At 38.5% G+C, this 13,806-nt stretch overlaps 1 protein-coding gene across 3 annotated transcripts in view; it reads left to right on the top strand.

Moving 5' to 3' along the window:
* Positions 1–12,406, top strand: part of Septin2 (septin 2) — a 52,065-nt gene extending 39,659 nt beyond the window's left edge. For all 3 annotated transcript variants that reach the window (XM_071680330.1, XM_071680321.1, XM_071680339.1), the window contains 3 exons: positions 4,077–4,204; positions 8,821–8,994; positions 10,096–12,406. In XM_071680330.1, the coding sequence (XP_071536431.1) occupies positions 4,077–4,204; positions 8,821–8,994; positions 10,096–10,272 (479 nt within the window). In that variant the 3' untranslated portion in view covers positions 10,273–12,406. The remainder of the gene's footprint in view (positions 1–4,076; positions 4,205–8,820; positions 8,995–10,095) is intronic.
* The last annotated feature ends 1,400 nt before the right edge of the window (positions 12,407–13,806 follow it).

Here is a 13,806-nt window from a genome sequence, read left to right as displayed (position 1 = left end):
ACTAACATTGCAGCGTAGGGCAAGGGGGTCAAAGTATTTACGAATTTTGAGAAAGTGAAAAACATGTCTTTTGAAATGTGCCAGGTCATAGTTATTGGGAAAGACATGAGAGGGTAGAGATTTCCAAAGCTTTGATGTGTAGGGAAAGAAGCAGGTATCAAAATGACCCACCCTCGAGTTGCTGATGGCCACACAATAATTGTGACACAGCAGCCTGCTGAGTATTGCATGGTCTAGCTCGTGATGTAGGCACATCAGCGGCCAGCTCTTGGGAGCACATACCAAAGTACCTATAGAAGAGGGAAAGTGAACTAACATTGCAGCATAGGGCAAGGGGGTCAAGTTTGATTTTGCCACACTTCATCTCATACATAACTGCATTGTGTCAGCAGTGGACCATGTATGCTTTGGTTCTCAAGTGATGTGAACTGAACACCACTCATTTGCATTAAATGCTCTGTAAAAAATTTACTTTTACATTTCTCTTCTTTTATAGACATACTGTGACTTTGGCAAGCACAGCAATTAAAAGAAATACAGCATCCAAATACTATATGTACATCATTCTGTTTCTGATGTTATCTTGTTAAAGTGGGAAATGGCAGACAGGTATGAAAGAAGAGAAAGTGATTAAATCCATTCCCAATACAATTTTGTGCTCATGTGCAGGCAGCCTCTCATTTCACTTAAACACTTTCTCATCCCACATCCATTGTGTTTTATCTTTCTTTCCATATTTCCCTCCATCTTTCCATCTCAGTTTGGTTTTCTCCATCTTGTTCTCTCCACTTCTGACACTCATATCCTCTTTGTCATGCTCTCCTCACTCATTTTCTCCATATCTAAAAACCATATCAACACATCCTCTCAACTTTATTTATTACTCTTTTATTACCACATCTCTTTCTTACCTTTTCATTGCTTACTTGATCATCCCTCCTAATACTGCACATTGTCCTCACATTTCATTTCTGACACATTCATCCACTCCATCCCATGCCTCACATCTATACAGCATAATTGGGAATGCCATGCCTTCAAACGTCTATAATTGCTTCCCTGATGTTGATCTTTCTTCACTCTCCTTATTACTTCCAGGATCTTTACCCCCCTCACCCACCCATGACTCACCTTTGCTTCCATTTGCTGTCATGTCCATTCTCAGGTGTCTGAAACACCCCACTTCCTCCACATTTTCCCCATTTAAACTCACACCCCAACTACCCATCTTTTCACTGCTAAACATAATAACCTCACTCTTATGCTCATTTACTCTCAACTTTCTCTTTTCACACACACTCCTGAATTCACACACCAATTTCTGCAGTTTTTCACTTGAATCTGCCACTGGTGCCGTGTCATCAGCAAAACACAGCTGAGTTACTTCCCTCAAAGGGGTGGCCATGGCAATATAGTCTCCTTAACTAGAGAACTCCAATGCTGCTTCGCAGCCTTTAGAGCCTCACCATTAATAGGCCGCTGGCAGAGGGCAAGTCTAGTGCAGTGCTTTTTGAGGCTCCTACCTAATATTCTTATTGACTACTACTACATAATGTTTCTACCTAAAGCTACTACCTAAATGTTCCTACCTACTACTTCTGTCTGTTGCTTCTACCATTTTGCCAAAAGGCAGGGCTAGCACATAGGGCTCACCACAAGAAAATCCAGAGTTACAAAGAATGAGCTGTGTGAGTTGTGTTGTCAAGTGTTATGTATGACAAGCAGAGACTGTATATTTCTGGACAGAATGCCATTAGTCCACGTATGGGTGAGGCAGCTACCTCGGTCAGAGGAGTGCAACTTGACAACCACTGTAGTTATGGCTTACTACACACCTGTCACTAACCCTTCTAATACCCTGATGGTACCCAGATGGGCAGCACTGGTAATATACCTCCCTGGTCACTGGCTACCTACTAACTACTACCTACTTAATGACAACCTTTGAGGGAAAATCCACATTTAGATCATATTCCTGCTTCTCATTATATTGTGTTCTTTACTACATACGAAATACATGGGTAGTATTCTTTCACTCTTATTGTCTGTCCACAAACATACAATCTGTCCTTATCTCTCTCAGGTCATTCTTTATGATAAGATTTTCCTGTAGTGAGTGCAATGGCAAAATGGTAGGAGCAATAGATAGAAGCAGTAGGTAGAAGCATTAGGTAGAAACATTAGATAGAAGTGGTAGATAGGAGCATTAGGTAGTAGTAGTCAGTGGGAACATTACATAGTAGCTTCTACAAACACTTTGCTATACTTGCCCTCCACCAGTGGCTTGTTAAGGGTTAGGCACTAAAGGCTAGAAGCAGTGCTGGAGTTCACTAGTTATAGAGACTGTTGCAGTGGTAACCCCCTTGAGGAAGTTCCAGAAGGGAACAGTTGTCAAAGATATAGACAGATGGATAGATATTACTTTCTTTATTATTATTATTATTATTATTATTATTATTATTATTATTATTTTTATCATTTTTTTCCTACCATTCGCCATTTCCCATATTAGCGAGGTAGCGTTAAGAACAGAGGACTGAGCCTTTGAGGGAATATCCTCACTTGGACCCCTTCTCTGTTCATCTTTTGGAAAATTAAAATTGAGCGGGGAGGATTTCAAGCCCCCCGCTCCCTTCCCTTGTAGTTGCCTTCTACGACACACAGGGAATACGTGGGAAGTATTCTTTCTTCCCTATCCCCGGGGGGATATACATACACATGTATATACATAAACGCCCACACAGGCACATATACATACCTATACACTTCAACGTATACATACATATACATACACAGGCGTATACATATGTACAAATGTACATATTCATACTTGCTGCCTTCATCCATTCCCGTTGTGACCCCGCCACACATGAAAGCACCCCACTTCCCATATGTGTGCATGAGGTAGTGCTAGGAAAGACAACAAAGGCCACATTCGTTCACACTCATTCTCTAGCTGTCATGTGTAATGCACCGAAAACCACAGCTCCCTTTCCACATCCAGGCCCCACAAAACTTTCCATGGTTTACCTCAGACACTTCACATGCCTTGGTTCAATCCATTGACAGTACATCTACCCCGGTATACCACATCATTCCAATTCTTACTATTCCTTGCACGCCTTTCACCCTCCTGTATGTTCAGGCCCCGATCGCTCAAAATCTTTTTCACTCCATCCTTCCTCCTCCAATTTGGTCTCCCACTTCTCCTTGTTCCCTCCACCTCTGACACATATATCCTCTTTGTCAATCTTTCTTCACTTATTCTCTCCATGTGACCAAACCATTTCAACACACCCTCTTGTGCTCTCTCAACTACACTCTTTTTATTACCACACATCTCTTACCCTTTGATTACATACTCAATCAAACCACTTCATGCCACATATTGTCCTCAAACATTTCATTTCCATTACATCCACCTTCCTCCGCACAACCCCATCTATAGCCCATTCCTCGCAGCTATTCCTTCAAACATACCCATTTTTGCTCTTTGAGATAATGTTCTCGCCTTGCACACATTCTTCAACGCTCCCAGAACCTTTGCCCCCTCCCCCACTATTCTTCAACGCTCCCAGAACCTTTGCCCCCCTCCCCCACCCTGTGACTCACCTCCACTTCCATGGTTCCATCTACTGCCAAATCCACTCCCAGATATCTAAAGCACTTCACTTCTAATTTTTCTCAATTCAGAATTACCTCCCAATTAACTTGTCCCTCAACCCTACTGAACTCTCAGCTTTCTTCTTTCACACATGTTACCAAACTCAGTCACATGTACATATTCATACTTGCTTGCCTTCATCTGGCGCCACCCCACCCCACAGGAAACAGCATTGCAACCCCTTGCATCAGTGAGGTAGCACCAGGAAAACAGACAAAAAAAAGACCACATTTGCTCACACTCAGTCTCTAGCTGTCATGTGTAATGCACCAAAACCACAGTTCCCTATCCACATCCAGGACCCACAAACCTTTCCATGGCATACCTCAGATGTTTCACATGCCCTAGTATGTATGTATGTATGTATTCTTAACTCATGCTTTAGTAGTACTTCTGTTGTTTTGTGTTTCAGTTGAAAATGAAAGCCATTGCGACTTTACCAAGCTCAGAGAGATGTTAATTCGCACCAATATGGAGGATATGCGCGAAGTGACTCATCAGCGTCATTATGAACTCTACCGAAAGAAGGTCCTTGAAACGGTATGATATTTTAAGTTATTTTTGCTTGTGAATGAATGTGAAGATTGTACTATATAGGTAATAGATCACTTTGCTATAGTTGCTCATGAAAACATTACTGTAGAAGTAGGACTTTGTCCTTTTTTCCATCGATGATTCTGTTAGCTTGAAGGATTAAGACTTGGGGCTCCTGTCACATTAAAGCAGCAGGAAAATGATGCAGATTTTCAGCAGCTCTCTCAGAAAAAGAAATCTTTCATGCCCCAGCCAGTTGTAGCTTTAAAAAATAGAGTAAAGTAGTCATGCAGTCATTTTACCCCACCCCATTTGTCCAAGCTACTGCTCAAAGTTCAGCTTTCCATTATTATATCTATCTAAGAGTGATCCCCCTTGAAATCATAAATGATGGTGGGCATTGCTTTGTGGTGAATTCTTATTTCTGTGGAGAAAGATGACATGCATAGAAATACTTGGGTGCCCAGTGGATTGCCTAGACATTTTACACTGATGTCTGGTTATGTTCTGCTTTAGCCTGATAAATGTGGGTTGCTGAAAGAGCTTTTATAATGGCAACCATAGCTTCAGTTGGCCATGGCTCATGGCTTGTAACAGGTGCAGAAATTAGATTTGATATCAGTTGATAAAATATTTCTTGTTCAGCACACTTCATTGATTTGTGATTGAACTTACGCATTAAAGTAAATGTTAAGATGAAGGATACATTGTTTAAAAGAGCAAGAGAACCCCATGGTATGTTATAGATGTTTTAGAAGCAAGAGAATTCTTATACAGTCAATTAGTCTATTACTTTTGAAGAATTGCAACTTGGTTCAGAACCTTGAAGCCATGGGATTTTTTTTTTTTCATAAGTATTTATCACTGAAGACACGTGTTTTAGCAGAGGAAAACATTTTGCAAAATTTTGACAAACATGTCATAGATAGACTGTTCAGATTGAATAGCATGAACGTAAATAAAAGAGGAGGTCCTGATAAGATTTATCCAGGAGTAAGAAAAGAAGTTAAAAACAAGACAGTTAAGTTCTTGCTTGTTCATTTAGATAAGTCACTTGCTTCAGGGAAAGTTCCAGAGGATTGAAGTTGTGCCACTGATATTTAGAGAGGTCAAAGTCCTTACCTGGGAATTATCACCCAAGTAGTTTGACTTCTGTAAGTGTCAAACTTTTGGAAACAATTGTTTGAGACAAATGTAAATCAGTGAAAATCATTAGTCCAACAATTCTGCTAGATTGCTTTTAAGATATAATGAACATATTTGGTGAAAGCACAGCAGTTGACATCATATGTTTAGAGTTTTAGAGGGCACTTAGTGAAGTCCTGCATCAAACACTACTAGCAAAAATTTGGTCTCATAGCATGAAAGATGTTAAACTTTGGTGATCAGGAAATTGATTTAGGCCATAAACAAAGATTAATGATGACTGGGCAAGACTCAGATTGATTATATGTAATAAGTGGTGCTGGAATCACTTTAAGGGCCATTCTCTTTCTATTGTATATAACATTGACCTTGATAATGTATTGTGTTGCAAGATATCAAAATTTCCTGGCAACACTAAACTGGAAAAGTAAGAACTGTGATATGAATTGACTTTGCAGCTGCATCCTGACATCATCAAATTAACAAACTGGACTTGCAGGTGATAAATGAATTTTGATATTTATAAGTGCAGTGTTTTACTCATTTGCAGTAAAAACAAGAAGTCAAGCTACAATATGAATTGTGATAAGCTGTAAAATGTAAATGAGAAAACTGATCTTTTTTTTATGATCTTGGATGACTTAAAGCTGAGTTAAGAAGTTTAAAGAAGTAAAAAAGAAAAGTATTCTAGGCTTCATAGGAAGAGCATTCAAATTCACGTGAAAGAAGCTAGTCTACCCCATGCAATTCACCAGTGCATCTACAATTTTTTTTCTAAATTGTATACAGTGTTGGTTGCCCTACAGGAAAAAAAATACGAGTACATTGGTAAGCTGTCAAGATGACTCCTAGACTTAAAACTGATTCTCTGAAAGGGCCTTCTAGGAGACAAACTTATTTAGCATAGAAAAGACATGAAAAGGTAATGTGATAAATCACTCAGAATTATCAGTGGATTAGCTAGTCTTAACCTGAGCTGCTGTTTTAGGAGAGACTAGTCTAATGCAGACTCACTGGACAAGTGTTTAATTTTGACTGAGGCCGTGCAATTTATTCAGGAGGATTGTTAACATATAGAATGATTTATTAATGAAAGTAGTCAAAAGTAACACCAAAGATACATTTTTATGTAGACAAAACAAATAAGTTCTTGTTTGATATTATTTGTGCCACTGTGGATATAAATATTGTATATTTGCCTATCAACTCTTTTGGCATGAAATTGTATGTTTTTGATCTCTTCCACGGTCAGAACAGCCAATAAATGACCAAAGGTCTGTTGATGTTTGCTTTCTTTTGTATTCTTTCCTATACTGATCTGGCATTCTATCCAGGAAAACTTTCAGTTCATCTGGTGTGAAACATGCATTCAGTGTTTAGGCTTGCTTTCTTGTTTTCAGGGCTACATATACCTTTGGTAGGAGCATATATTTGTAGTGCAGGGTTGCTCAGTTTCAGTCTTGCAAGCTAGTAAAGACAAGAATGCTCAATTCCGTCAAGTGTCTTTGTTGCCTTCTGATTCTTTTACAATGAAGTATTTACATGATAATTCCTCACCATTGTTTGAATATTAGCCTTTGACTGACAGAAAGATGAAGTTATAGAAAATAGGTACCCAATACGGACAGAAAGATGAAGTTGTAGAAAATAGGTACCCAACATTATTTTTATTCCTAATTGCATCTTCTATATTAGTAAAGTAGTGGCAGATATACATGAACAACAGCTTCATTTTCAGGTAACCACACTTTAGCTTTCATGTACTCTGTGCTCAAGCATCCCTTGTATATACCATTCATACACCTCTTCTTTCTCCTTCATTGGCGATATAACTTCCTCGTCTCACTACTGAGTCCCCCTTTTTAAATGTCCACATCCCACCTTCTGCATGCCATGCACACTATGTGGATATGTAAACACTGCTTTTGCGAATACCTTCCACTCTTCTTCACTCCTCTCATTTTATGTACTCTAACCCTATGCCACTCTCCACTCAATATCTCATGGTATCTCTGCAAACAGGCCCTCTTATTTATACGTACCCACCTCCGCTATTTCTTTCAAACTTGTCATTTCCTCGTTAAAAATAAAGCTAACGTGTATAACAATTCCTCTTTCCAAAACTGCTTCAAACTTTCACAATTGCCTCCCCTTTAGAATTTTTAGAAATCCCTCTTGCTGCCCCTCTCAACATATTTGCATCCAGAAGCTCTCCTCCATAAGAGTGTCTTGTAACACATAATCTAGTAATGCCAGTTAACCCTTAACCCCACTCATCTGTATATACTTGCATATTTCCACTCACCATTCCTTTTTCAGTACACATATCAAGAAGCTTTTACTCTCATACATTTATGCTAGGAAACCATGCCACCCCATTATAATATACCCATAATTGCCTCATCACCCACTTCTGCATTCAGATCCTGTAGCAGCAAGATTCGATCCCTTGTATCACAATAGCCAAGCAGTCATGAAGCTCCTCCCAAAATTCACGTCATCCTTCTCTCTCACTACCAGGTGCATAAACACTCAAGTCACCTGCCTTTCAGAGTCGGCTTTCATTCTCACCTGCATCATTCTTGGACTCGCTTCTGTACACTTTAATACAGTCCCATAGAGCTCCACTGTCATTAGAAATGCCAACTTCCCCTTCCCACTTGCCCTTTTACTAACCCCAGATTGAATCCGCTAAACATTCTGGAATCATTCAGCTTGCTCCCCATATAACTTAGTTTCAAAGCCAAAATATTCAGATTTTCTTCTCAGGCATAACAACTGGCTTTCCCTTCTTGAGTTCATCCTCTTACATTCAGTCACACCAACATGATCTTTCGAAGACATCATCTTCGTTCTTTCGTATGTTGCAGTTTTTGGAGTGATAATGCAAGATGATGTGATTTCAGCCCCCTGCTTCCATTCCTGTGAGGTGACTCTAACAATACACAAAAGATGCTTTGGTAGAATTCTTACCCCTTTATCTCTGGGGTTTGGGGAGATATGTGAATTTTGTACCCTGAAATGACATCTTTTAGTGAAAAAATTTACATTAGTGTGCTTTCTGGCATTTTTTCGGTAACCTTTAGTTATTTACTTTGCACTTTTTTTTATGGTGTTGCTCACTTAGCACATTTGACCATGAATCTTAATAATGTTATTGATATTTCTATAATACAGATGTTTTTTCATCCAGTCTTTCTGCATTCCCAGTAACTATGCTGCAGTGCAGAAAGCACAAATATTCAATGAAACACTCATAAAGTGTTTAGTTTACAGAGTGCCTAACAAGTTTGAGAAAATTTTTTATCATAGTAGATGATATTAAAATATTATTTGATTCATCTGGTTACTTATCTCTGTATCTCTCATAGTCTAGACCATTCTGAAGTAGGTAATTTATTGTTTCGTAAGATTTTATAACTAATATATAGTATGATTTAATATTTTGACAAAAGTGGCTTCATTAATTTTCCCAGATGGGCTTCACTGATGTGGGTCAAGATAACCAGCCTGTGAGCTTCCAGCAAACGTTTGAGCAAAAGCGTGTAGAGCATCGTGAGGAACTACAGCGCAAGGAGGATGAGATGAGGCAGACATTTGTGTTAAGAGTTAAGGAGAAGGAGACGGAACTCAAGGAAGTTGAGAAGGAAGTAAGTTTTATTTTTAGATTATTATGCTAGCTTTAGTTGTTTTAGATGTATTTATTGTACCCAGTAATTGGTTGGAACCCTAGGTAGGAGCCTCTGAAAGCTGCACTAGAGTTGTCCTCTGCTTGTGGCCTTTTAAGGGTGAGGCACTCAAGTTCACCAGTTATGGAGAGAGACTCTTTTGCTGTGGCTACCCCTTTCAGGGACTTCCCAAAGGGAATGAGCATCTGAGAGATAGATAGATCTATTTATTTATATGTATGTCTGATGCCTGTTTTCAACTGGAACTCCTTCAAGGGGGTGGCCATGGCAATAGAGTCTCCATAACTAATGAACTCCAATGCTCCTTACTTCTACCCACTATTTCTGCCCAATGTTTTACCTAATGCTCCTGCCCAAATGTTCCTACCAACTACTTCTGTCTACTGCTCCTACCATTTTGCCAAAAGGTAGGGCCAGTGCATGTTGCTTACCACAGGAAAATCTAGAGGTACGAAGAATGAGTTGTGTGAGTTAAGATTTCTCAAATGTTATGTGTGACAAGGAGAGATTGTGTTTTTATAGACAGAATGTCAATACTACAAGTTTAAATGAGGCAGAAAGAAAAGACAGCTATCTGGGTCATTGGAGTGCAGCTTGACAACTACTAAAGTGCTGGTTCACTATGTGGCTGTCACTAACCCTCCTGATACCCAGACGGGTAGTATTGGTAATATACCTTCTTAATCATTGGCTACCTACCAAATACTACCCACCTAAATATGGAAAGTATTTAGGCCATGGCATTTGTAACTGTAAGATCCAACTTTTCAGTTCAATATTCATTGTACCATATTAACTTGGTTGACATGGCACTTGTGACAGGCTAGAAGGATAACTTTAATGATTCTGTTTTTGAAGGCCATGAGTTGCTTGCTTCCCTAATGTAGTTTCTTGGAATGCTTGATAATTTATTCAGTAATTTGGTTGTCTGTATGAAGATAAAACTATTTTGATTAGTCAAGGCCATTTTGCATGTATATTTCAAGTTTGATGAATGTAAAAAAAAATAGTAATATTGAGATGAAGATTTGTTATCACTTCATTTTTTTTGTGCTTTTACAGCTTTATACAAAATATGATACCCTGAAACGAGAACATGCAGAGGAGAAGAAACGGTATGAGGAACTCAAGAAACGGATGGATGAAGAAAAGGCAGAGTTTCAGAAGCGTAAACATCAAGTAGCCACCCAGCAGCTTAGTAGTCACACTCTCACACTAGGCAAAAGCAAGAAAAAGTAAAACTTTTGAGAGAAATATTCATATAAAACATGAAGACAATAGTTGCTTTAAAAATCAACAAAGGGATGAATGATAGTTGTATGATGTATCATCGTGATGAAGGAATGATGATAGTTTGAAGGGTTTTATACCATAACCATATACATGTTACATTTGATGTAAGAAAAGGGTATCACTCATGGAGAAACTTGCAATTGATATAGCTTGGATTAAGTTGATGATAGCCTTTAAAGTTCAAAAGGATACTTGAGAGTTTTAGTCGACTTGGTTGGGTGGTCTTATTTTTTCATATTTTGAAACAGAATGACAAGTGGACTTAATCCTTTATCTTGTTTTTTGTCTCCACTTATAAAAGATACATATGTTTCTTGTGTTCAGTTCTATGTTTGTGAAGTGTTATGTTATACTTTTGACACCAATAGAAAATGACTTTCTACATACTGTTTTCAGTCATATAGTGTGGAGCATTTTCCATTAGAAAGTTCATGTAAATGAATGGCTTGAATGTACGAATAAGTCTAAATAAGTCTAAGATCAAGATTTAATGGAAAATTAGTTGAATTATGACAGTGCAAGTATTTATTTTTGCATGTTACATTTTTATATGTGATTATTAAAAGTGTCTGTGATCAAGCCTTATGGATATCCTTCCCATCTGCCAGGATAAACATTATAGACAGCACATATTGCTGTATGAATGATAGCTAATTTCTTATATTTATGAGTAGTTGTTACAATTTTAGAAATGATACAATCATATGTGAACTTGTTTGCCTCAGTGTTATTGATATTACTTTGATCTGATTAATCAAATATTTACTCATCGCAGTTTTCATTTTAAGACAGTGAATGCTTTTATTAGTTTTTTGATGTTTATTTTTTAGACTTTTGCTTCTGTTATTGTTCAAACTGCTAGACATACCTTGTAAAAATCTCCATCTTCTTTTTTTGTAAGAGGAAACCATGTCTACAAAGACTCTGCTGCAGGTTTAGCATTCCTTTGTCACCTTTCAGTGTTTTTTATAATGCTTCCAAAAGTTAAGAGAGCTGAATGTTACCAGTCACTTTAATATTAACTGCATCACAAATATTGAGTGTACCACAGGGGAAACTGTATTTTGGCAGGGAATGATGTACAGTTCATACTTTCACATAACAGCTATTGTGTCTATTGTAAAAGCTGCAATTAACAATCTCGTGTATGTGAAACCTCTTTCGTGTGGTCAGTGCAGTGGGCATTCAGATTTAATTTGTTCTGTCAGACAGTATTTAGAGTTAGGTAAATTTGACAATATTCTGCATTGCCAGCATTTATGAGCACAGTATTTGTACAGTCTATGCTTTGAAATAAGGAAACCTGTATTATAAAATAAAGGTAAAAGGCCTGCATAATAAATCATACCCTGGAATTGTATTAATGGATTAATAAGGTCTGAATAAAAGTATAATGTCATTTGAGAGACTAGAGTTTGGAGATGGGAATAATTTACCAAGTTGCTAGCCATACCAAGGCTCATTTTCAAGTTCTTAAGTATTTTCTTGATTATGCACTCACACACTTTCCTGGTCATTGTTATCCTTACATTTTTGGACTCCTTTGAAAGTTAGCTTTAGTAGGCTCCACCAGAAGTTCTGATTTAAAGTTTTTACAGTGCAGCATGAATGAAATGTATGGAAAGATCTGAGATGGATATTAATGCAGTTTTGTAAGAATTAGAAGCTGGTGATGCTCATGTCACATTTACATTTTTTAACTGTTTTAGAGTAAAAACAGGTTATAACTTCAGACTTTGTTGTAAATTCCCGACAGTTTTTGTGGACATTTGTGCAACATTGATTCAGTCTTTTGTCATTTGTAAGTCATGTTCAACACAACCATAGCTCCAGGCACTGTGTGTAATGAAGATTGTCATTCATTTTCTACATTACTAGTTCCAGTTCTAGTCTTAGACTAACCAAATTTATGTTTTTTAGGAATATAATACTTTTGATAAAACATTGTTAGATGCTTCCTTTCATTCCAATCATTGATAAATTTTTCCAACTTCCACTGTATTTTAAGTATAGGTTTTGTTGTTCCTGATGCTACCTTCCTAAGGTGGGAGAAGCAGTTGTGTATAAAAATGATAAGTCAGATGTGGTTTAATCTTTCATCCTATGTAAGCCCAAATTTTTATTATGTGGTGTGAGATGGTTTGATCGAGTAAGTAATAATAGGGTAAGAGAGATGTGTGGTAATAAAAAGAGTGTGGTTGAGAGAGCAGAAGAGGGTGTTTTGAAATAGTTTGGTCACATGGAGAGAATGAGTGAGGAAAGATTGTCAAAGAGGATATATGTGTCAGAGGTGGAGGGAACGAGGAGAAGTGGGAGACCGAATTGGAGGTGGAAAGATGGAGTGAAAAAGATTTTGAGTGATTGGGACCTGAACATGCAGGAGGGTGAAAGGCGTGCAAGGAATAGAGTGAATTGGAACGATGTGGTATATTGGGGTCAATGTGCTGTCAATGGATTGAACAGGGCATGTGAAGCGTCCGGGGTAAACCATGGAAAGTTCTGTGGGGCCTGGATGTGGAAAGGAGCTGTGGTTTCAGTGCATTATTACATGACAGCTAGAGACTGAGTGTGAACGAATGTGGCCTTTGTTGTCTTTTCCTAGCGCTACCTCGCACACATGAGGGGGGGGTATTTCATGTGTGGCAAGGTGGCGATGGGAATGAATAAAGACAGACAGCATGAATTATGTACATGTGTATACATGTATGTGTCTGTGTGTATATATAGTTTATACGTTAAGATGTATAGGTATGTATATTTGCGTGTGTGGACGTGTACTTACATACATGTGTATGTGAGTGGGTTGGGCCATTCTTTCGTCTGTTTCCTTGCGCTACCTCGCTAACGTGGGAGACAGCGACAAAGCAAAATTAAATGAATAAATAAATATATTATTATTTTTTTTTTTTTTTTTTTTTTTTTTTATACTTTGTCGCTGTCTCCCGCGTTTGCGAGGTAGCGCAAGGAAACAGACGAAAGAAATGGCCCAACCCCCCCCCCCCCCCATACACATGTACATACACACGTCCACACACGCAAATATACATACCTACACAGCTTTCCATGGTTTACCCCAGACGCTTCACATGCCTTGCTTCAATCCACTGACAGCACGTCAACCCCTGTATACCACATGACTCCAATTCACTCTATTTCTTGCCCTCCTTTCACCCTCCTGCATGTTCAGGCCCCGATCACACAAAATCTTTTTCACTCCATCTTTCCACCTCCAATTTGGTCTCCCTCTTCTCCTCGTTCCCTCCACCTCCGACACATATATCCTCTTGGTCAATCTCTCCTCACTCATTCTCTCCATGTGCCCAAACCATTTCAAAACACCCTCTTCTGCTCTCTCGACCACGCTCTTTTTATTTCCACACATCTCTCTTACCCTTACGTTACTTACTCGATCAAACCACCTCACACCACACATTGTCCTCAAACATCTCATTTCCAGCACATCCATCCTCCTGCGCACAT

The sequence above is a fragment of the Panulirus ornatus genome, chromosome 2 (genome assembly GCF_036320965.1).
Source record: "Panulirus ornatus isolate Po-2019 chromosome 2, ASM3632096v1, whole genome shotgun sequence".
NCBI classification, from domain to species: Eukaryota; Metazoa; Arthropoda; class Malacostraca; order Decapoda; family Palinuridae; genus Panulirus; species Panulirus ornatus.
Note: the sequence above shows the minus strand (reverse complement) of the source record. Positions and strands in the feature narration are given on the sequence as shown.